We start from the raw sequence: 25,682 nt of genomic DNA on the forward strand, positions 1-25,682 counted from the left end.
ATACATGTCCCATGCAGTACACCCTTGCACGATGTTTGCTCTGCACACCCTCAGTACTCCTCTCAACTCAGGCAGCTCTTCATCTCTCTTCCATGGGGAAGACTTTCTGTGTGGCTCCCAGGAGAGTAGACCCCTGTGCCTCCTTCATGGACATCGTATGTCCTTGTTAGGGCACTGACTGCTTTGGCCCGTCTGTTTACCAGCCTAGTTCTCTAATACGCCATAAGTTTCTTGAGAGCAAGGGCCGTAATTTCCACCAATATACTCCTACTACAGGGACTAGTATATAAAGGCTACTTAATATTTGTCAAATAGAGAATATTCTATACATAAACTTTCCTGAACACACCAGATTATTACAAATATTACCCCTACTCTCTCCTACTTTATCAATTTTTTCCCTGCTAATGGATCATTCTCATCAGCATACAGATGTGACTTACTATCTGCCTGCTATAGTTTGAATGTTTGTACCCTCCAAGACTCATGCTGAAATTTAATTATCATTGTTAAGAGTATTACGAGTAGGACCTTTAAGAGGTGATGAGGCCACGAGGGATCCACCCTCATGAGTAGGATTGGTGCCATTATAAAAGGCCGAGATTGACCCCTTCTTGCTCGCTCCCACCCTCTAACCTTCTGCCATGTTGCAGCAAGAAGGCCCTTACCAGATGTGAACACCTTGATATTGGACTTAGGTATTCTGTTACAGCAGCACAAGACACACTATGACAGAAGTCATCATTTAAAAATAAGTCCTAAAAGAATAATATTAATGTAATATATATTTGCTTGTATATGCATAAAGGATCTTTCAAGCTGGGTGTAGTGGCTCATGCCTGTATCCCAGCACTTTGGGAGACTGAAGTGGGGGCACTGCTTGAGTCCAGGAGCTCGAGACCAGCCTGGGCAACAGAGTGAGACCCTGGCTTAATAAAAAAACACCCCAAACAAACCAACAAAAATCTTTGAAAGAATCTGCAGCCTTTGGTGAGGGGACCCAGGGTGGCTAAGGAAAAAGGGAGGGAGGTAGACATTGAAGTCTTTTTGATTTTTGAGTCATGTGAATATATTACCTATGCAATCAATCACTCAATTAATAAAATAAAATCCGTCCTGAGACCCTAAGTCACCCTCCTTCCTTCTTCAAATACTCTCTTCACTTGGTCCCTGGGGTACCACAGACTTGTTTTCCTCCTACATCACTGGTCACTCCTCAGTTTCTTTTGCTGGCTTTTCCTCCTCTTCCTGAAGCCTTAATTTTGGAGTTTCCCAAGGCTTGGTCCTTGGCTACCTTCTTTCCTTTATTTACATTCACTCTCTATGTGATTTTATCTATGCTCATGGCTTAAAATATATTCTATATGCTAACAACTCCCACTTTTATATCTCTATCCCTTACTTTCAGATTGGTGTGTCCAGCCACCAGCCTGACATCACCACTTGGATGTCTAATAGGCGGGTCAATCTTAACTTGTCCAAACAGAATTCTTGATTTTCTTTATCAGATGTGCTCCTTTCCCAGTTTTCCCTATCTCAGTAAATGGCATCACCATTCTTCTAGCTGCTCATGCCAGAAATTCTTACTTCATCCATTTCCCTCATTATCACACATTCAACTGATAAGCAAGTCTTGAAGGAGAAGTTAATAAAATATGTACTGAATATGACTACTTTTTATCGCCACTTTCATTACCATCTTAATCCAAGCCACCATCGTCTTTCCTTGATCAATACAATAGCCTGAGAACGGTCCTATTTTCCCTCTTGCCTGCTTCAGACTATTCTTTCCACAGCACTCAGGGTGATTTTTCTAAAAGCTCAGAAAATCCAAACTCCTCACTCTGACCTACAAGGCTCTGCAATATGATCTGGCCCCGCCTATCACTTGAATCTCCCCTTTGCTGCAGGCACTGGGCTTACTGCTGTTCCTCCCAGTCAGGCTTGCTCCTCCCTCAGGTTTTTGCACTTGCTATTGCCTCTGCCTGAAACATTCTTTCCCTGGATCCTGGCATGGATCTTCATTCTTTACCCCCTCAGAGAAGCCCTTACCTGAATTTGCAACCTGCCATTTCTCCCTTTAGCCTCTTTCTCTGATTAACTGTTCTGTATTGCCTGTATTCCTCTCTAGAAGGTAAGCTACAGGGGGTAGTTTTGTCTGTCTTATTTACCACTGACCACCATATTCCCAGTGCCTACTAATAGTGATAACATAAGGTCTTAAAAAATTAATAATTTCATAAATAGCTTATATTATTATTTATAATAGTTATAACTATTAAACCATAAATAATTTAAACTATTATTATGAACTTAAACTATAGTTCGATACATAAATTATTTATAAATAAATTACATAATTTAGCCAAACAGAGTATCAATACGATAAACATCTGAAGTTACAAGTTTTAAAAAATTAATAGCCATTGTACTGACATCATCAATGACATTTTTTTTTTGAGATGGAGGAGCGAAAGCTCTTGTTATCCAGGCTGGAGTGCAGTGGCGCCATCTCAGCTCACTGCAACCTCTGCCTCTCGGGTACAAGCAATTCTGCCTCAGCTTCCCAAGTAGCTGGGATTACAGGCATGCACCACCACACCTGGCTAATTTTTGTATTTTTACTAGAGACGGGGTTTTGCTGTATTTGTCAGGCTGGTCTTGAACTCCTGGCCTCAAGTGCTTCACCTGTCTCGGCCTCCCAAAGTGCTGGGATTAAAGGAGTGAGCCACTGTGCTCGGCATCAGTGACATTTAAGATAGTCCAATTAACTGTGGGTAAAGAATGTTGTCCTTGCTCTAAAGGCACCTTTAATATACAGGAAAAGATAGTAATGTAGAGTACCATAACGATATATAAACCAAATTAGTAATTCAACACCCAAGGCTTATACATTGTACTTACCAATCAAACTTGCTGTACAAAATATTCGGCCGCTTTTTTCAAGAATTTCGTGAAATTTTAATTGACATGCTGCAATTGTTTCATATTCTGTGCTATAAGCCTGGTGGACCTCAAGGGTGATAGTATTCTTCTGAATATATTGCAAAAATAAGTCATTAACATGAACAAGATATTGAGAAGTGAAGTTATATTCGGGATGAAGGCCTCGCACTACGGGAGTTGTCTGTAGTTCAAAATCGTAGAAAGCATAGGTACAGAAAGTGACAGGCTCTTTATCTCCAGATGCCTGTAAAACTTCAGAAGAAAAGGTTACTTTGTTGATATGGATTTCAAATAGATTTTCGCCTCGTTCTAAGTGGATGGTTTCATCAAATTCATCAACAGAGTCATCTGGCGTGATTTCTGGTTTAAATTTGTACTGCTTGGTGCCATAGGCAATATCCTTTAATTGGGCTGCAAGAGAAGACACACAGTTTAGAGATTTCAAAATATTGACATGAGAAAATGAAAACTGGCTTTTGAAGTGTAAGAATGAGTACTTCTGGTGAACAGTCTCTATTTTAAATTCTATGACTACACTGTTTTTCTGTAAATAATACTTTATCATACAAAAATTTATCATTTCTGTTTTGACATCACTTATTAGGCGGCAACAAAATTGCAACTTCAGTTTTAATATAGCCTAAGCCAGGAAAAAGGGGAGAAAAATATCAAAAGAAGAAAAGCGCTCTTAATGAACAGCTGAGGTAACTACCTGGATTTCACCTGCTTCCCTGTCTCTGCTCCACCCATTGTCTTCACTCCTATAAAGTCAGTCTCTCTCTCTGCTGCCTCCTTTCCTTTAACTTATTAAAATTTATACTTTTCTTCTTCGTGGGGTGATGGATAAGTTTATTATCCTGATCATGATGATGGTTTCACCATTATATACATAGGCCAACCAAATATCACCAACGTGAATATCTGCCTTGCTTTTCTGTGAAACTGCTCCAGAAAAAGCCACCAATAATCAATTAATTGCTAGACGCAATGAATGCTGGTCCTTGTATTACTTGATTTCTTTACTACATTTGACACTGATGACAATCTCCCATTAGTGAACTCTGTCTAACCTGGGCTTCCATGTATGTCATCATCTTCTCTGCTTCTCCTCCTATCCTTCTTCTCATTCTTTTGGGATTTCTCTTCGTCTGCTAGTTTTCTGGATTTCTGTTTTTAATTATTTTCTTAGTCTACATATTCTCATGAGTGATCTCATCAACTTTTATGACTTTTGTCATTATTAATATGCTAAAGGCTTCCATATTACTATTTTAAATTCATATTTATCTTCTCATCTCCATTCCTATATTTCTAATGTTTTGTTTAACCTTCTATGTATCTAGATATCCCACACAACATATTCAAAACAGAATGTATCATACTGTCTTGTTTTTTTGTTTGTTTTGAGACAGATTCTCACTCTGTCACCCAGGCTGGAGTGCAGTGGCGGAATCTCGGCTCACTGCAACGTCTGCTTCTCAGGTTCAAACGATTCTCCTGCCTCAGCCTCCCGAGTAGCTGGGATTACAGGCACCTGCCACCACACTCGGCTAATTTTTAAAATATTTTTAGTAGATGGGGTTTTGCCATGTTGGCCATGCTGGTCTTGAACTCCTAGCCTCAAGTAATCCATCCGCCTCGGCCTCCCAAAGTGCTGGAATTAGAGGCTTGAGGCACTGTGCCCAGCCCATATTGTCTTCTAGCTATTTCTGTACCTTAAATCTCAAATGATGATTCATTCATTCATTCATCCAGTTGCCCAAGCTCGATCTCAGAGAGTCAGCCTCAATTCCCCGTTTTCTTTTTTTGAGACTATCATAAAACAGCAACTCTTTTTCTTTTATTTGCCTCACATCTGTAGGGTCACTACTATTCAATACTATTTCCTAACTCTTCAACAAATTTGTTCTTGTTCTATTTCCACTGTACCTAATTTAATATTTCTAGTTTACTACCTAGATTATTAATGGAACTCAAAATGCTTCCTTTTCAAATCTTCCTCTTTCTCCTCAATACCTGTAGCATAATCTCCAAAATGCAATTCCGAGTGTATCACTCCCTACTTTAAAATCCCTCTGTGGTTCTTCAGGTTAATAAGGTTCTACCTCATCAATCAGGGTGAAAACAGGGCCTTAACAATTTTGTTCCTTATAGCTTTCTCTCCAGGTTCTCCTCCTTTTTTTGACTTTCCTGAATTCCAGTTGGATGGATCTACAGTGCAGTTTCTCAAATGTACTGCAATACGTCATATTTAGGGCATCTTTCCCTGCTTTGCTTACTGCCTGGAATGCCTTATATTACTTTTACTTAGTAGTGAATTCTGTCATCTTTAAAGACTCCATACCTACTGTGTGAAGTCTTCCCTGAATCTTGAGGTAGAAATAGGCATTCTCTCCTCAATATTTCCTTGATACCTTTAGATTTTCTTAGCTTTACACTCTTCATAGTAAAACATAACCATTTATTTACTTGTCAACATCTTAGGAGTTCCATGAGGGTAGTGCCTCAGTTTTTCCTATTTGTATTCTCCCTGCCCAGCACTTTGCTTAGGATGCATTAGGGGCTTGATGATGTTTATGGAGTTAATCAATGAATTGAGGGGACAGATAAAATATGATGGTTAAAATTTAGTAAAACTTGAAAGGAATGAAAATCCCAAACACTATGACCTCCCTTTTAACCAAGAAAATTCCATTAAACAAATTTTTATTGAGTACTACTTGGAATAAAAGGTACACATTGCTCCTTGACTTTTGGAAAACCCTGCTTCGTCAGATAAAGATATTTATTGAGCTCTTCTGCCCAGATCAGAGTTTCTCAAAGTGTGGTTTGGAAACCCCTGATGGTCTCTGAAACCATTTTGGGGATCTGTGAGGTCACAGCTATTTTTATAATAATGGTAAAGTGTAATCTGCCCTTTTCATTTTTATCCTCTCACAAGTGTATAATGGAGTTTCTTGGAGGTTACATGATGTGTGATATCACAACAGATTAAATGCAGAAGCAGATATAAAAATCCAGCTGTTTTCTATTAAGCCAGTCTCTAAGAAGATTTGCGAAATGTTAAAAATTTAAAAAATTTTAAACCATGTCCCTCTTCTTGAAGTATTTTTTTGTTTTGGAGAATATAACTTTAAAAAAGTACTGTAATTTATGTTAACATGCAATAAGTTTATTATTATTTTAACAAATTAAAAATATTTAAACTTTTTTTCACTTTTGTTATGATAAATATCAATTAAGTATAACTCATGAATAAAGGCCTTCTCGAACCTCAATAAGTTTTAAGAGTGTAAAATTACTGCTGGCATAGACCACTGAAGTAAGTATGGTACGTAGTGGACGTGGACATGAAAGAGAGACAAAGAACTTATCACTGTAGAACTTACATTGTGGTTATGGAGAATATGCAAAACTCCAACAGCTGAAGAACACTTATATGCTCCCCAAACTTACAGCTTTTGAGTGCATGAGAAGAAAACTGGGTTGGTAAGTGCTGAGCTAGTTTTTTTCAACATGTAGTCTTGCACCTCCATCTGAATAGCTTGCAGTTATTTCTAAATACAATATAAAAAAGCATGGGCCCCAGGACCTCTAGGGGTAGGGCCCAGGAAACTACATTTTAAACGAGTTCCTCAAGTGATTTTCCTACTTGCTAAAGTCTAAAAATCACTGTAAGGACATTTCAAGTAGAGGGATCGCTAGGAATAATTAGAACCAGCTTCCTAGCACAGGTGAGTATTGTGTTAGGTTTCAAAGCAGGGAAGTGTGTATCTTGGAATCATGGTAGAAAGGAGGTTTAGGCAGAGCAAACAGCAAGAACAAAGGCATGGCAGTGGGCCTGAGCATGACATATCTGCAAAGAGCAGGCGGAGGTCCTGTTTGGCTGAGGTGCACAGGTTGCTTAGAAGAGAAATTAAAAAGTGGTAGTAAATTTGAGTTTGTAGTAATTTATGAAGTAATTTGAAATCTTGCTTGCAACACTGAATTTAAAAAGCAGTAGGGAATTACTAAAAAATTCTTGAGTAGAAAAGAATCAAGGCTTGGTGCAGTGTCTCACGCCTGTAATCCCAATACTTTGAGAGGCCGAGGCGGGAGGACAATTTGAGCCCAGGAGTTTGAGATGAGCCTGGGCAACATAGGCTCTATAAAAAAATTAAAAATTAGGAATACTGCTTGAACCCAGGAGGTCAAGGCTGCATTCATGAGCTAGCTATGAATTAGGCGTAAACACAGCAAAAATACACTGTAAGTGCAGATTTGGATGACATTATCAACTGTTATAAAATCCATTCCTCTAGTTACTGTGGACCAAAAAATCGTATATGTTGTACCTTCTAGTTTATGGATACGTGCAGCCCTGATATCAAGAAGATGAACATACTGTTCCACTTTGAGTTCATAATCTTGCTGCAAATTTTCCATCTTACAGGTCACTGCCTCAACCTCCATCTACAAAATAAGAGATAATAAGTTTTAATACTTATGATTAGTTCTATTTTCATTATTCAAAGCAACTATGATTCAAGCATTTTCTAGATCCTGGAAATAGTAGGAGCTATGAACTATGGTTTCCTGACCTCAAGTAGCTTACACTTTAGAAAATTATGCTTGGCAATATTCACAAATCAGAAGAAAGATAAAACTCCAGATTCCCTTTTATGGAGATGTGTTTTCATTTTGTTAAAAGCTAAGACAATACAGTTATGGCATGACTTCAGGATAACTATAACTCACTCACAGAATGTGCTAAAGCTAACAAAGGTGATTTCATTGCCACTACTCATTCCCTAAAATCAGGGACTTTAAAAACATTATTTGTGGCAGGGCACGGTGGCTCAGGCCTGTAATCCCAGCACTTTGGGAGGCCGAGGTGGGTGGATCACTTGAGGTCAGAGTTAGAGACCAGTCTGGCTAACATGGTGAAACCCCATCTCTACTAAAAATATAAAAATTAGCTGGGCGTGGTGGCGGCACCTGTAATCTCAGCTACTTGGGAGGCTGAGGCAAGAGAATCACTTGAACCTGGGAGGCGGAGGTTGCAGTGAGCCACGATTGCGCCACTGCATTCCAGCCTGGGCAACAACAGCAAAACTCTGTCTCAAAAAAAAAACCAAAAAAACCCCACATTATTTGTTTTAAAACTATTTATTCTAACTAAGTACCTAGTTATAAGGCTACATTCCAGAGATGTGATATGTTAGTAGATTACAATAGATGTTAATAGATAACAGGTGATAACATACAGTATTTAGAAAATAAATCATCAGCAGAATATTATAGAAAACTTACTTTTCCCATTTAGTGTATTACATTACCTGATAATCTTTATTAATTTTGTGTTGCATAATTAGCATGTTTCTTGTCTTTTCCAGCTCTTGCACCGTTTCTGCATGAGTTGCTTGCAGCTCTCTCATAGAGCGTTCTAGATCTTTATTAATTTCACTATCTACTTTCACTAAAAAGGAAAGGTCTCCATTTTTTTGTTCTTTTTGAGCCTAAAATAAAAACATGTTTTATGACTGAAACAAAAATTTCTAAGATGTGATTTTATGAATTAATATAGATGTATCAATAAATAATTCATTGATTCATCAATTTTCAATTTCATTAATTGAAAACAGACAAAGGAAGTCCTGATATATATATCAGGACTGCTTCATTCCTGATGGAAAAAATGAAATTTACCTGTTAATCAAATTCAAATATTTGGATAGACAATTGGAACAGTTATAGAGAAATCAAAAAATAGTTACTTTATGACATATAAAAGAATCATGTACATTTATTTTTATTTCATTTGATTAAAATCTACACTGTGATTTAAAAGGAAAGAAGTTTTTGTGTCTTATAAATAACAGAATATTCTAGAATTAAAAATTATCTTCTTGAGATATTTATAATTCAATATTTTACTTAACAGGGTGTGCATCAAGGTCTCTTAGGGCAGAAAATCGTTGATGAGTTAAATAGTGAAGCAGATAAAAGTAAAATGTTTGTTATAATTAAAGAAAGTGCTTTAAATGAGAGTTTTTGAGGTCTGGTTTAATGTAACTTTGATGTCATTATGAAATATGTATATGCTATAACTAAATGTCACCTGATCACTTTCCTGAGTCTTAGTAGTGTTGACATGTTACATACATATTTGTAAAGGACGTACTAAGTTTCAGAAGATGCAAGAATAATTCATTCTCCAAATGTAAGGGTTACAGATAAGGGTCATCATTATGCTGAAACAGTTGTATGCAGACATGAAAATCACGATGAAGTTCAGAACCTTACCTTTATAAGTAGGAGAGCTTCACTCAATTCATCAGCATTAATATCATTCTCCTGCAATAGATTAAGTAAAAGCTCACAATGAGTTATGAATGGAAAATACAAGAGACATTCCAAGTATTCAAATTATCCCCATGAAACATAAACTGACTGATGCCATGAACTAACAAACTAAGTCTACAAGACATTCCAGTGCTTCAAAATGTCCCTATGGAACATAAACTACCTGATAGCATGAGTTAATAAACTGAGTAATTAATATATCTGTATTCTTTTGCTTTGTAGTATAGTGCTTTCTCTATGCATAAAATATTGAGATAAAAATTCTGAGTTTTATTTCTTAAATAAGGAAATAATTCACCTGGTTGTACAATTTTATGCGTTTTTTAAGTTCATCAAGTTGTTGCTTTTGTTCCAGATACTGTAACTGTAGTTCTCTATTTTCTTGAACGAGTTTTTCATTTTGATCTTAAAAATAAAGTCCACACAATTGGAAAGGTAAGTAAAAATCAGGTTTAAGGACACATTTCAAATTACTTTAATTCCTGTTCCACACCAGTCTTGATCTAGTATTGTTCTGGTCAGAAAGGAAACTGAGCTAGCACCTCGACAAAGACAGCAGGGGAATGAGGAAAAAATGAACACTATCATGTGTCTACCATATGATTCACTTGCTCATCAAAAACCCAAGACATAAGTTCACAGTATTAATATAAGGAAATTGTGGCCTCTGGGACTTCAAAGGAATGTTCTATTTAAAATACCTGAGAAAATGTGTTTCTAAATCTGTGATTTTTTACTTACTTATTAAGGCTCCTGAAAAGCATGTGGAAAAAAAATTGTCTTTTAGTTTTTTAATTGACATCTTTGAATTTTATTTTCCCAACTTAGCATATAGTATTTTTATTAAAACAAGGTAATTACCAGAACATGGTAGGGGGGTGAGGGATGAGAAATTACCTGTTGGGTATAATGTACATTATTCGAGTGATGGTTACACTGAAAGGCCAGACTTCACCACTATCTAATATACCCATGTGCACTTGTACCCTCTAAATCCATAATAAAAAAATTAAAAAGTAAGGAAATTCTGAATCTGTATTTAGTCAACCATACTTCCAACAGGTCTATTACATTAGGAGGACTGGATTCTTAAGCCATGCATGGTGGTATCAATAATAATTCATATGGGTTGGGCATCGTGGCTTATGCCTATAATCTCAGCACTTTGGGAGGCTGAGGCAGGAGGATCCCTTAAGTCCAGGAGTTTTGAGATCAGCCTGGGCAACACAGGGAGATCTCATCTCTTAAAAAAAAAAAAAATTAAAACAAAATTAGCTGGGCATGCTTGTAGTCCCATCTACTTGGGAGGCTGAGGTGGGAGGATCTGTTGAGCCTGGGGAGTTGAGGCTGCAGTGAGCCATGATTGTGCCACTGCATTCCAGCCTGGGCGACAGAGCAAGACTCTGTCCCCCCAAAATAAATAAATTCATATGTGTTCTTTATTCACTGAGTTCATGCTACTAATCAGTCGGAATGGACTTGGAGCTAGTGCTAAGAAATGGAATAATGGTTATGCTTGTCTAGGTACTCAGTTGCTATGACCCACAAGCAGGAGGGTAGAGTAGAATTTAGAAGATAGCAAATTCATAAAGCGACTAATTTTTCACTCCCTGCATTAAACATGTTTAGCTTTTTTTAAAAAAAGCATAATAGCTAGCGAACAAATCCACAGTATTTGATAATCTCACGTTCTTAAGTGTACTCTTTGCTAGAGCTCACTGTCACACTCAGGTATCCTCCTTTGTTGACTCCCTGTGGACTAACTCTAAGCCATGTCATCTAAAGTATCTCTACCAATTTCATCCTGCTCTCAACCATTTATGTTTATCATAAGTCTTCAATTTATGTTGTACATTTTTGTTTCCTTTTCTTAAAAAAATGAACACATTTGCCAAGAATTCTTTGCACAAAGGCATATGCATACTGACTGCATTTTAAACAAAAATATGTTTCTGACTTTTATAAGGCATTGTGTTCTCAAGCTATAAATACTACATATAAATAAAAATGTTAAATTACACAGTTAGGAATAAATTTGGATGTTTTTAATGTCATATAATTCTTGGCAGTCTAAAAAGTAAAAAAATAAAAAATAAAACCTGTGATCCTAGGCAATACAGAGACATTTTATATCAAGGCTGGCGCAGTGGCTCATGCCTGTAATCCCAGCACTTTGGGAGGCTGAGGCAGGTGGATCGCGAGGTCAGGAGTTCGAGACCAGCCTGACTAACATGGTGAACCCCGTCTCTACTAAAAATACAAAAATTAGCTGGGCATGGTGGCATGTGCCTGTAATCCCAGCTACTCAGGAGGCTGAGGCAGGAGAATTGCTTGAACCCGGGAGGCAGAGGTTGCTGTGAGCCGAGATCGCGCCACTGCACTCCAGCCTGGGCAACAGAGTGAGACTACATCTAAAAAAAAAAAAAAAAAAAAAATCAAATATATTGTATAAATAAACACTTTTGTCTTATTGATAGAAGGTTAAAAGGTTATCCTAGAGTATAAATTGCTTATATCTAGTTTACTAAAGAAAAGAATATCCAGGCCTGGCGCGATGGCTCACGCGTGTAATCCCAGCACTTTGGGAGGCAGAGGTGGGTGGATCATGAGGTCAGGAGTTCGAGACCAGCCTAGTCAACATGGTGAAACCCCATCTCTTCTAAAAATATAAGAATTAGCTGGGCATGGTGGTGCATGCCTGTAGTCCCAGCTACTCAGGAGGCTGAGACAGGATAAGAATTGCTTGAACCTGGGAGGCGGAGGTTGTGGTGAGCTGAGATCGCACCACTGCACTCCAGCCTGGGCAACAGAGCGACACTCCATTTCAAAAAAAAAAAAAAAAGAATATCCAAATGTGAACATTACTTAAAAATTTTGAAGGTATAGGTTAAATACTTGTCTTTAAACTAAAAATTCAGATGAATAATAAATATGGATTTATATGAGATAAACTTGTTAGAGAATAGAATAAGTAAGTGGGACTCTGTATGTTGATTAAATTAAAACAACATCTAGATAGAATGGTTAGGTGACAAAAAGAAGGCAAATATAGTCCGAAGTATGTAAAAACAAAGGTACTGAGGATAATATAATTTTATTCTCTGGCCAGTAAAACATTTTAGGGTTTCTAAGGGTGAGCTAAAGTGTAAAGGGCATGACTGTTCCATCTTTATCCAGACACACTGTATTTTGATTATCATTTCTATGTTCTGGTTTTCCTTTTCTTTCAATTTTTCAGAGCAGGGTTCCTATATGTTATTAGGTAGAAATAAACTTATTTATTTAAATGTTTCCAGCCTTTCCTAATTGTTGTTTCAACAACGATATCTCCATTCACTGATATTTTTTAAACAAGGGCATTATTAGTGGAAAAATAACTTAGTGGGAGAAGACATTACTGAGTACCTGTAACTTACCTTCTACTGAATTTTATTTAGAATTATCCACTACATTTTTCCTTTCTCAAACTGTTTATTTGGGACATAACTCCTGGGTCTTTAAAAAGTACTGAAATGCTATAGTTCAAAGAGGAAATATACTTATAATAGGCAAAATCAAAGCACTCTGTACAAGATGAAAAATAACCTCCTTACCTTATGATTTGACAAAAAGCAGGTTAAGCTAAACAGCATTTTATTCAAATGAGATAACATTTCACTCTTTTAAAATTATGTTCTTCCAGCACACCATTAATAAGCAGACTGCAGAGAACAATTCAACTAAACAATTTTCAGAGCGCCTTTGTGCTAATATCTTCAGCTGTGATCAATATAACCATATGCATTATGCTGAATTATGCATTTCAGCTAAAGATAGAAAGGAACTTTCAAAAGCAAGCCCTTAAACACATGCAGTTAATTTAAGCATTAACCAAATGCAAACTGCATTTACATATCCTTCCCCCACATATTCACACAATCTGAAACTAATTTGTACCTTGAATAAAGAGGTGAGTATTCTTTAAAAATAATTTGCCAGTTAGATGAATGACTACAAGAAGCCAGGGAAACATCTTCTGGCAAAGAACACTTGATACATGAGAAGGTAAATGTATGAAGACACTTCAAAGTAAAATTAAACAGTTTCAAAATCTGTAATACAAAATGGAGCTTTCTAAATATTAAAAGATTTTCTTAAATAGACAGTTTCAGTTTTTTTGTGTATTATTTCCTTGGAAGAAATGGTTAAAGGCTGTAATATTTTTCTTATAACCCATTGTAACATTCCCACAAAGAAACGAAAACTTAAATCCTTAGACTTGCAAATCTGAGGTATTCAAACAAAAATAACCGGAAAGTAATAGTTGTATTAAAAGTAAAGATTCAGTTCTAGCAATTTTTCTTTAGAAAATAATTGGATAAATGTGTAAAAATTTGTGTGGAAAGATACTGTTTTATGATACTTAAACTGAAGCTATTTAAATATTCAATAGAAGATTGTTAAATAATCCATGGTACATACACACACTGGAAAACTGTAACAGCCATTATAAATGATTGTGATGTAGATTTATATTAAGGAATGATTTTACAATATAGCAAAAAAAGCACATTATAAAACTACATCTATCATTTAGAAATAACTCTGAAAGGACATAAATCAAATATTAGCAGTGATTATTTTGCTAATATTTTGTGGGTTGTGGGATTGATTTTTCTAATTTACATACTGGACTTTTTCATAATGTACATGAGTTATGTTTATTATTAAAAAAATTCCCAAACGATAAAAAAGCCACTAAAAAAGATGAGGAATAAATTAGATAAATTAAAATAACTTAAGAACTGTAATACTTAGTAAGAACCCTCAGAATTAATTCAACAACAATAAACAGGTCTAACAAAAAAACCAAGATTCTACCCCCCTTAAGAAAAGCTTCTTTGCAAAGATCAGTTCAGATATCCAAAAGATAACAACAGCTTTAGGATTCTTGATATCTAAGTAAACACAGAAAGCACAGAAATAAAAACGGTTTATTTCATTTCCTTTCCCTTTAAGAATGGGCAATTTATCTGCTCTTGGAAAAGAGAGAGGGAATATAGAGCACTTCCACATTTTTACCTAAACAATAATTTATTGAGCAATTACTAAGGCAAAGCACTCTGTTAGGTATTTGATACTGCACGTTAAAATCAGGAACTGTATGTATTTCTGACATGAAAACTTAAAAAAAATCCACCCGGTCAGAAAACCTGTCATCACCATTTTATTCCACTCACAGTCTTCTAGAGAAAAAGTCATAAAAAAAAAAATCTATCATCAAATGTAGTCACTTGGTGAATAAACATTGCCCTAGTGTGTTTCATTGAAATTAAGACTCCATTGATTATAAGATGTGTTCCAATTTCAGACTTGCTAAAATGTGAAAAAAAGGTCACACTGAAATTTAAAAATGCCATCACTTATAAGATGCAACTCAATATTAGAGATGTTAAAATATGAAAAGATAATGTTCCTTATAGTCAGTGAAATATGGCATTGTGGTCTAAATAAAAACATAAGAATACTAACTAGAAACGTAACTGTTTTTTAGTGAGTATGTATTAAACTTTTAAACATTCTCATGCAACTGAATTGCAAGCTTTCAAAAGCAGCAACCTTCTTAGCACATGACTCGGTTTATCTAGGGCATGAGCAAACAGATAACAACACTTAAAGCAAATAATTCATTTCCCCTATTGTGCATTTGTGTGTATATCTATGTGTGTGTAACACAGTAAAATTCAGACTTCTTTAATTATATTTCTTTTACTTCTATGAGATCTGTTACTTATACTGAAACTTATTAGTGATTATTTTAGCATGGGGCACAAAACTTTCTGGTATTTAAGGTCACTGTCACAAAGTAGAATTAGACATCTCATCAGAGATTTTCCCTATTCGAACTCTCAAAAACGGCAAGCTACTGTTTCTGCCACTCTCTGTCATCTTACACCAGTTTTTGTGCCATTACACTTGCCACCACCTCACATATTACATATTTATTTAATTGTTGTTAGTTTCTCCCTATTAAATTCATATTTCATGAGGGAAAGACTTTTGTTTCTATTCATTGCTGTATCCCCAGAAATTAGAACAGTACCTAGCACTAACTGGTGCTCAATAAATACTTGTCAACTGTTGAGTAAAGAAAGGCTCAGAACTTAGGAAAATTGAACAATTAAAAACAACCTAAATAAGAATAGCTATGAGAAAAAGCAATTCTTTTGGCATATACACTAGGCTGAGTATGAGAAATTTTGAGCAACCACTGAATTCATGAGAGTGGATGACTGTGTCTGTCCCTCATACATCGCGGGGATACTGGCAAACAGTAGGCACCAGAGTAAGTACTGACTGATTCAATGAAGAAACATTAGATGTCTGAAATGAGTAAGGCAGTGGTTATTTCAAATGTACCTCTTTCAGTTTTTAATCTGTCAAGGATTTCAGTTTTGTCTGTTAAGTCAGACTTCAAGGCAGTCTCGAGCTGAGCAATCTGCACTTTCAGCTGTTGCTCCTTTAACTTCCATTGCTCTTCATGGGCAGCACTGAAGGCACTGCAAAACACACGTGACATGCAAGGAAAACTTGGAAATCAGCTTCAACCGAAAATAATAAAGAGAAAAGCTTTTAGTGGCACAGAGACCACTGTCATCATGTCTTAGGAATTAAGTAAACATATGCTGGTCTGCTGCTGTTGAAACCAAGGCGCCTTTCTCAGGCTGCGGTTAGGGAACATGAAAGAGTTTGTGGGATGAGCAAAGGAACTGGCCTTAATTTAGAGCTCTAAAGTCAGAAAAGTTGGCAGTGTGCAGCTTTTGTGGGACTAGTAAAGGAATTCAGATACTGTACATACTCCAGAGGAATCCACAATTCCAAACCTCAGCAATTGACATCGGACAAAACCATTCCCTCCCACATACAAACCTCTTAATACAGAGAAAATGGACTTTCCACCTGATCTTTAATTCTGTGAAACTTTTAAAGAGTCTGTGATAATAACACGTTCACAAAATATTGGCCACAAAATGATAGCATATTGAACCACCAGACAATACCTCCGATATTGATTAAGAAGTAGTGATAATATAGTTTTTGTTAAAAAACAAAAAACAATAGGCTAAAAACAGTTTTAGTTGTAACACGATTGGAATGAAAACCAGTGCTCTGTGCCTGATAAGAATGACGAAAATAGAATTACTATTCCTCAATAAAAGTACAGCAGTTTAAACCATGGTTAAAATTTGCTAATAATCAAGACCCAGCATATCAGAAGAAAGAACCGGTTGAAAAATAACTAGACAACGTACAGAAAGTGTACAATAAACATTCGTTTATGCCAGTGGTTCCTAAACGCTGACCTAAATACTGGTAGTAGGCCACCTGCTAGGTAAGGACACTTAGGGAGATTTTAAAATGAAGATCCCAGGGCCCAGGTATTCATATTTTTAGAAAGCTCCCCAGATGATAGCCAGGTTTTGGAAAAACTGATCTTGATCTGAATTTCAGCAGAAAACCATTATCTATGAAGCTGGATATGACTGAATAATCATCAGCAGCTTTGACCATTCTACGTATTTTAAGCCCAGTAAATACAACAAAAACTTATAAAATCTGGTTTTATACTGATGATGAAGTAAATGGAAAAGCAACATATTACTGGAAATTGCCCTTAATGTTGCTCCCAACTAGTCTTCAGTTTTTATCCCAAAAAAGATACTTTTCTGGGAGGCATAGCTTCTCAAAAGAGAAACATTGTGTATTCATTTCACATTTTGAATATTTTACTGCCTTTAAGATAACATGACCTTGAAAATAAATGGAATTATGGAAGCTTCTCTAAATATGACATCTGTTTCTTCTATTAGTGTTCTCATTTCACTTACAGAAACTTAACAAAATATAGGATCTATACACCAATTATTTAAGTTGATTTTATCAAACGTACAATGACCAAGACTTTAATGAAATCCAAATAAAATATGTATTTTAAAAACTAAATTATATTCCTTTTTATGTTTGTTTTTAAAATAAAGAACAAATATAATTTCTATGTATGGCCAAATTGTATATATCAAACACATCCACATATATACATGAATGTGAGTACATCTATGTGTGTGTGTGTGTGTGTGTGTATATGTATATATGTATGTATGTATATGCGTCTTATTTTATTAAAAACATGTACCACCCGGAAAAAAAAATTAGCATGATGAAATAGGCACAACATACATTATATCAGACGCCAAAAATTAGAAACAGTAGTGTTCCAATAGCATTAGTACCAGCAAAAAGATCACCAACAGCTAATCTGGCAGAAACATCAGAAGCTGTATGTGTTTAAATTAAGAACAATTTAGCGGCCTGGGTTTTCCAAACCCACAAAATACTAGTGTAAATCAGCATAAGTCAATCTGAATTTAGTCCACTGCTATCTTCCCTCTAAATTTAGGATTACATTCCACTGGAGTTTCATGAGAAATTCCTTGTGAATTTACTGTATTCCTCTATGCTTAGAGCCATCTGTGTAACTATAAATGGTGAACCACATCTGGCTCCATTTTCTTTGTAAGGGCTGTATACATGATTAAATCTGCATATGAGAACAGTCTTTGAGAACTTTTTATTCATGAAAATGTTTTTGTATATTGCCTATAGTGACAACTGAAGGGGGATCATAGTTAGTCTTTGTACACATTTCACTGTTACATGATGTTGCAGGACTGATCGAATGTCAGCCTGCAGTGGAATGCCCATTGCTGCTTGTGGTCACCGGCAAGTCCACTGGCAGACATGGGTCAGCAAACTGTAAATACACACCCTTGATCAAAAACATGATAAAGATCTAAATAAAGCCAAAGAGTTCATCTGCTTCCTAAGATCTTTCCTTCTACAGAAGAAACTCCATTTGTTCAATGTTCAAGGGCATCCTAATGTGAGAGACAGGAAAGAATATACTCTAAATCATCCATAAAGAAATCCACAGTGGCTGGGTACAGTGGCTCATGCCTGTAATCCCAATGCTTTGGGAGGCTGAGGCAGGAGGATGGCTTGAGCCCAGGAGTTCAAGACCAGCCTAGGAAACATAGAGAGATCCCATTTTTATAAAAAATAAAATTGAAGACCGAGTGTGGTGGCTCGTGCCTGTAATCCCAGCACTTTGGGAGGCCAAGATGGGCGGATCACTTGAGGTCAGGAGTTCGAGACCAGCCTGGCTAACATGGGGAAACCCCACCTCTACTAAAAATACAAAAATTAGGCAGGTGTGGTGGCACACACGTGTAATCCCAGCTACTCAGGAGGCTGAGACAGAAGAATCGCTTGAACCTGGGAGGCAGGGGTTGCAGTGAGCCAAGACCATGCCACTATGCTCCAGCCTGGGTGACAGGGTGAGATTCTGTCTCAAAAAAAAAATTAAAAAATAATAATAAAATTAAAAATTAGACAGGTCTGGTGGCACATGCCTGTAGTCCTAGCTACTTGGGAGGCTGAGGTGGGAGGATTGCTTGAGTCCAGGAGGTCGAGATTGCAGTGAGCTATGATTGCGCCACTGCCCTCTAGCCTGGACAACAGAGCAAGATCCTGTCTCTCTGTCTCCTTTTTTTTTTTTTTTTTAAATCATAGGTACTTTATTTAGGGCCTAATGAAAATTAAATTCATATTTACATCAGGATATTTCACTTACTGAAAGAAGATGATGCCCCAAATGTACTTGGAGTTTGATTTCTGGGAAGCATAAGCTGCTCATATTTGATCACATGAGATTTTATGGTTTCTAGAAGGTTATAGGGCACAGATGCTCACTTTACAGAAACAGAACACAGAGCATCTATGGGTGTCAGTAGTGCTCTTTTACATTTTGAGAAGTAGATGACTATCACATAATAAAAACTTGATCCACCCAATTCTTAAAAAGGTTAATATCATCTTAAAAACTAGATGAATACCTTTTAAAAACAGACATTATATTAGTGTCTCTCAAGGAGTTAATACCTCAAAATCACATTCAACAGATTTTTTTGGACCCAGTCTCAAATTAACTGAATCAGCGTTGGATGGTATGGGGGCAGAGGGAGGGGTGCAGATGGATAGGTGAAGAAGCTCTGAAGAGGTGGTGAAATCTACATTTTAATAAGTTTTCCAGGTTATTTGCATACATTATAGTTTAGGAACCATTGCATTTATCAGTTACATGGCCCCAACACTAACTAACTTCAAAAGTGAAGCACAGCATTACTAAATTATAGCATAATAATATAATACTGTATTACATACCACAGTATAGAGTTTCTCTCTGACCCAATAGAAAGATATAATTGCAAAAAATGTATTCTCAACTTTTAAATTGAACATTTATTAAAGTTATACTTACTTCTTGGCAGTGTATCAAAAGTGTTTTAGCATATTAAAAAATGCTCATACTAAAAAGTAACATGAGGGTTTTATCTTCCCACATGATTCTCTAATATGTCATATGTCAAGTAATAAACACATTCAAAATTTATTTGAAAAAGAAAGATGAGAATGCAAACTGCAAATCATATTTTTCTCCTGAAAACTAGTCAATTTTGAATAACAAACAAATGCTGTCATTTTAAAAACATGTTATCATTATGACTAAGCAAACAGGGAGTATGTGCAGTTTTTGATGAACATTAGTTGTTGGCAATAACGAATAACAGTGTCATGAAACAAAAGAGCTGTAAAGAATCTGAGAGACAATGTAGACTTTTGTCGAATTTCTCCAACTATACTTCTAAAATGTATCATATATTTCAAAAACACTATATTAGAGAATTCTGTAGTTCTGTTGACTATTATGTGTGTTTGCTGGGTTTTGTGCTTATGTTACATTAATTTTTCTTTTGACATTAAATGTTTTGACACTCATTACACACATTTACTTCCATATATCTCACATAAACTTCACGTGTGAGCAGCATAATGAAGTCTGCTTTTAGTGTGACAGGAAAAAAATGTTAGTGCAAGCATAAAACACTGAAAAAAAAAACCCTTCAAATTTATACTCTTAGATCATCTTCTAATATGGAAAGATAAAGTTTTATGGTGGGAAAGTAAATATGAGAAAAACATGACTTTCTCAAAATTTCATTTATACATTATTCCCAGGTAAGTTTGATTTTTTTTATTCCAAGTAAGTATGTTCAGCAAATTTTCAAACTGGGGAGAAGTAGAAAATTTGGAAGTAATGGCCATATGGCACTATTTTCTTCTATTTAGACTGTGTAAATTATTTGAAATTACAAGATACTGAAGACATATGTAAATCAGTAAGAATTTCTGGATGTATAACAGTTCTGTTATTCCACGAATGTTTCCCTTCCACATATGCAATTTTCCAATGCAATTAAAATCAGATAGTGAAGCATAACAAAAAAAGAATTCAAGTTTTAGAGTTTAAAAAAATCTGGGTTTTAGTTCTAAACTAGAGTCTCAGCAATGCTGTGTGACTCTGCACAAGTCTTAATTCTTCTGGAATCCCAATTTCCTCATTTATAAAAGAGGGATGATATCTTCTCTAATAGGGTACTGTGCAATTTGTATACTGACATTTAAACTTTTCAAACACACATATGATTTTAACTGGTGTCTGAACCTACTGTTGGTAACCCTTAATATAATCAGTCACTGTACAAAGATAGTCCCCACAAGTAGGTAAATAACATAGATGATACAAACTACTGAAATAATGCCTATGTTAATTTAGGTAACTTTCCAGAAGTAAATCAAAATAAAAGCCTATCCCCACACTCCTTGGGTATAATTTGTTTAATTTACAAAATGTAAATTTAATTTATAAAAAATAAGACAAAGAGCTAAAAAGTTAAAGATGCACTTGTAGCTCAAATGGTTATTTTCTGAGGTTTCAGCACATGACCAGTAGAAGTAGCTGTTGAATATCAGCTATAACATATGTATTTAAGTATATATTACATTTGCTTTCATGTAAACCTGTATTTATCATTTATCAGTATCATATACTAAAAAGACTTAAAATTACACACACAGACACACACACACACAGATATCTGTATCACTTAACCAAACTTAGATGTGGGGTATAATTTTGTTTCTAATACTACCAGAAGGGATTAATTTCTAAAATACCATAATTATGAAGTAGATTAAGAAACAAAATTGAAGCAGCCCTTTAAAATGTATCTTGAGATAAAGATGCTTGTGTTTCTCTTTATAAGGAACAGAGACAATTGTAAGTGAACACCTTTGCTTTTCCCTAACAGAATAACTCTCAGTTAATAAGCTGGGGAGTCTAGGAAAGAGACCAAAAGAGGTTCAAATACAAGCTCTATTACTTTATACATTTAAAAGGTATGGGCTGGGCGCAGTGGCTCACCCCTGTAATCTCAGTACTTTCGGAGGCTGAGGCAGGAGGATCACTTGAGCCCAGGAGTTCAAGATCAGCCTGAGTAACATAGAAAGAACTCGTCACTACCAAAAAATTAAAAAAATTAGTCTGACATGGTGGCATGTGCCTGTGGTCCCAGTTGCTCAGGCTGCTGAGGTGGGAGGATTGTTTGAGCCCAGGAAGTTGAGGCTGCAGTGAGCCATGATTGTGCCACTGCACTCCAGCTTGGGCGACTGAGACACTGTCTCAAAAAAAAGAGGTGGGAAGTGCCTCTTAATGTTACTTAATTTTGCTTCATCTTCCTTGTCTGCAAAATGGGAATTTATAATACATACATTTCTGGGTGCTGTGAACAATTTATAACAATAAATGTAGAGTATCCAGCACGGTGTCTGTTAGTTTATAGTTAGTGTTCAATAAATGATAGCAGTTTACTGGCAACAAAGTGATATGGTTTTCTTAGTAGTGATAGGCTACTGCTCAGGTTAAACAACTTATTACAATGCCTTTAAAAAGCTTGTATTTCCTTTATACAGTTTGAATATTTCTTGCTATCATTTGTTGCTAATTCTTTGATCAACATGATCTATTCTGACAACAGCAAATGCTTACATATAAAAGAGCTCAAACAAGACAATGAAAGAACACATGGAATCACGATTTACCTGTCATAAAGTTTATCATAGTTTTCCTTTAAAAGTTCCCGTTCCTTTTCTAAATCATTAATTCTATCCTGCAGCTAAAATGAAAATAAAATTACATATTAAGTAAATATTATATAAAACCACTTGGGGGTAAAAAAAAAACATTAAAAAACTCTATATGAGAGAAGGTTAACATGTTTTAATCTCGATTGCTAAATGGTAGCTGCTAACCAGACCACTTATATTGTCTGCATTGAAGTCAGCATTGATTTTTCCCAAGTTGTTAAATAAACATGAAATTAATATTCCTGTTTTAATTTAGTAGAAACGTATGCACTGCTTTATGCAACATGTGCCAGAAGTCATTAAAGAATATGTTAAGAGCTTGCTAAGTCCCGGGAAACATAGTATTTTTTACTTTTCACCATGATAACTTCTGTCATTATATTCATTTTGTATTAATTTACAATTAGCCCATAAAAAATTAAAAGAGTTAACTTTTTTTTAGGTTCATGGTTCAAATTGTATTGTTAATCACAATTTACTCTGAAGATACAATTTCTCACATTATCTGAAATTTATAAATAGCTACTAGCACCTTTTGTGAATAAATGAATAAACAAACTTATATACTGTTTTAGCCCATGAATAGTATTTTCAGAAATAAACGGAGTAATAATTACATCCCTATGGCTAAAATGTAGATTTCTGTACTCTAGTATTTATTTTTAAGTTTTATTCATAAGTATATTTTGCAGTCACAACTTTTTCCTGTGGATCAGATTACTCCTAACTTTATTTCCATTTTCAAAATTCTCTTTTGATGCTAGTATGAGACAGTAAAAGATTCTCCCAAGATCAGAACAGAATGCAGGCATCTTATTTCACTTCCATTCTCCTTGGGAACAAACTTAACAGGCTACATAAAATACTACGATAATAGGAAGATGAGTTTTCAAAGAACTCTAAAAAAAAATTAGATAATTTCACAAAATTACTGATACTGCAGAATACAACAGCCATCTCCTCAGAAACAGATACAGTCCTGTTATTTTGTTTCAGTATCTCAAATGATTAATAAGCTGTTACGGTTGAGAAAGTTAAGTTCCATAGGTAATCTGGCATCAGTTTCAAAATGCTGGTTTCATTTTACTCAAGGATCTTTAATCCTCTGGGTAAACAGTGGATCTTGCCACATTTGCAAGTACAGTTAAACACTGATTTGCCATTCATATATTAACAACTATATTTTGCTGTGCTCAAAACACCATGTTATAACTTATAATTTTAAATAAGTACAATTTTGAAATATCTCTATTTTACTTTTTCAAAACAGTTACCAAGAAGTTGTAATGCAACAGATGGCTAAACTCTTTGGGAGCTTACCTCTTCTATTCTTCTTTCAGAAAACTTCATAGAATGTAATTGTTTCTCAAGACTGCAGCATTTTAAACGCTGCTCTTTAAGTTGCATGTTTAACTCATCCCCATTTGCCATCAAAGCATCGTGGCTGATTCTGAGAGTTCTTTGCTTCTAAAAGATAAAAAGAACATCTTTCAAACATTATTTTTGACTAAATGATTACAATTTGACTAAATGATTTGACTAAATGATTACAATTCTATAAATGAATTTACTCCTGAAGTTCACCTTATACAGATTATTTTTTACATAACAAATGATGTATATGTGCTACTTATCCGTAGCAGACACTCTGAACATGTGTGTGACATGAGGAAGAAAATACAGGGTTATCCTAGCATAGAGTCACATATTTTATTTCCTCCTAGTTTTTGACTTATTGATGGTGACCAGCAAGTAAATTCGTTTTAACAATAACTTTTTTTCTTTTTGCTGTGGTTACATTGGTTGGACATGCTGTCTAAAAATGCTGTAGCATGGGTCAAAAATGCTGACCACAGATATTCGAACTGAAGGGATTCGCTGCCACATCGTATAAATAGCCTTGAATGGTCAGCTTTTAATTTGCATACAATTAAGTTAAAATTTCCAATTTAGTAAAATAGTTATGAACTTTTCAAAAATGGTCTATTTATGACCATGCTGTAAATTCAATTTTATATACTTTAATGTCACATAGTTTTTTTTAAATAAAAAAAGGTAAAGTCTTTTCATATAGACCATATAACCATAGCATGCAATGCCTCACCTGCTAACTTAAATCTCTCAAGTCCCACTGAAGTTTTTCTTCACTCATTTAAATGAAACATGGCTATTGAGCCATTCAGGTCAATTTTCGTTTATCTTGGTATTATTATAGAACAGTATCTTCAGCCACCTTTTTCTAGGCTCCACACTTCACTGAGGCTGTTGGGCTTAACCTCTCAATTTTTCACCCTATGTCAACTTCCAAAAGAGCTGCCTGTACTACAGCAGACACCTGTTATTGTTGGTATTTAAACTAATACCTGGGTTCACTGTTAAATAGAAATCAAAATTGTCAAAGTGATAAGAGAATGTAAAATCATTTTTCAATTCCTTTCTTAATTCTTAATCTTAGAAATGGCTTTCAACTACAGGGATTTTTAAAATTTCCTTCTTCTAACATCTGTAGATAGCACTATCATTCTCACTCTCTCATCAGTCTCCTCTTTTACAAACTCTCATATTTATGCAGAAGTAATTACCACTTGGCATTTAAAGAGGTTCCTGCAGGATGGAAAACAAAATCCCCAGAGCATGGCTGAAAAATATTTAACTATTGAATTCAACAGTGAATTTAGGCTTCAGATGACCCTTTGCTTTGCATCAATCTACTGCCCTCCTTGTCTCGGGACTTCAAAGAAAGTATTACTTCACATAAATTCTGCTCAACTGGAATGTCTTGGAGTTCATTAATTCCAGAACCTATGTTAATTATGCAGTGCCAACAAATAGAAGCCCTCAGATGGCATATTCCTGTGGGGTCACAGTCCTTGTTAAAACAACCATGGGCATAAAGAATCCCAAGTATTGTCAACCTGAAGGGTTAAGGTTTAAAATAAATACACTGATAGTTGACGTTAAGAGCAATCAAATATTTTCAGGTAATGGTAGTGACCAAAAAAGAAAAAAAAATTCAAATCAAAGAAAGTTTTAACAGAACATGATTACTGACCTATTCATTACTTTGGTCTATTGCCAATAATTTTATAAATGCTTAAAATTGAAGATATATGCAAATATAGCAAAACTTCAGTGCTATGTGTCCATAATAAATTCAGATAAAAGGAGTTAAAAATAAATTTCCTTGGTAGAAGATAATTTATAATAAATATGGTTATTATTTTAAGATGACACAGATATTTATAAAAAGTCCAAGCAGTTAATTATTTCTTTAGTGCTTGAGTTATAAATAATAAACAATATATTAA

General features: G+C 35.3%; 1 protein-coding gene across 5 annotated transcripts in view; it reads right to left on the reverse strand.

Annotated features, from left to right (window-relative positions):
• The window catches only part of RPGRIP1L (RPGRIP1 like), a 118,256-nt gene that overhangs the window by 48,144 nt on the left and 44,430 nt on the right, over nucleotides 1–25,682 (reverse strand). For all 5 annotated transcript variants that reach the window (XM_063797133.1, XM_001166735.7, XM_054668400.2 and 2 more), the window contains 8 exons: nucleotides 23,695–23,841; nucleotides 22,330–22,403; nucleotides 15,691–15,830; nucleotides 9,590–9,696; nucleotides 9,232–9,282; nucleotides 8,265–8,444; nucleotides 7,281–7,398; nucleotides 2,905–3,357 (listed from right to left, as the gene is read on the reverse strand). In XM_063797133.1, the coding sequence (XP_063653203.1) occupies nucleotides 2,905–3,357; nucleotides 7,281–7,398; nucleotides 8,265–8,444; nucleotides 9,232–9,282; nucleotides 9,590–9,696; nucleotides 15,691–15,830; nucleotides 22,330–22,403; nucleotides 23,695–23,841 (1,270 nt within the window). The remainder of the gene's footprint in view (nucleotides 1–2,904; nucleotides 3,358–7,280; nucleotides 7,399–8,264; nucleotides 8,445–9,231; nucleotides 9,283–9,589; nucleotides 9,697–15,690; nucleotides 15,831–22,329; nucleotides 22,404–23,694; nucleotides 23,842–25,682) is intronic.

Source organism: Pan troglodytes, chromosome 18 (genome assembly GCF_028858775.2).
Source record: "Pan troglodytes isolate AG18354 chromosome 18, NHGRI_mPanTro3-v2.0_pri, whole genome shotgun sequence".
Classification (NCBI taxonomy): Eukaryota; Metazoa; Chordata; class Mammalia; order Primates; family Hominidae; genus Pan; species Pan troglodytes.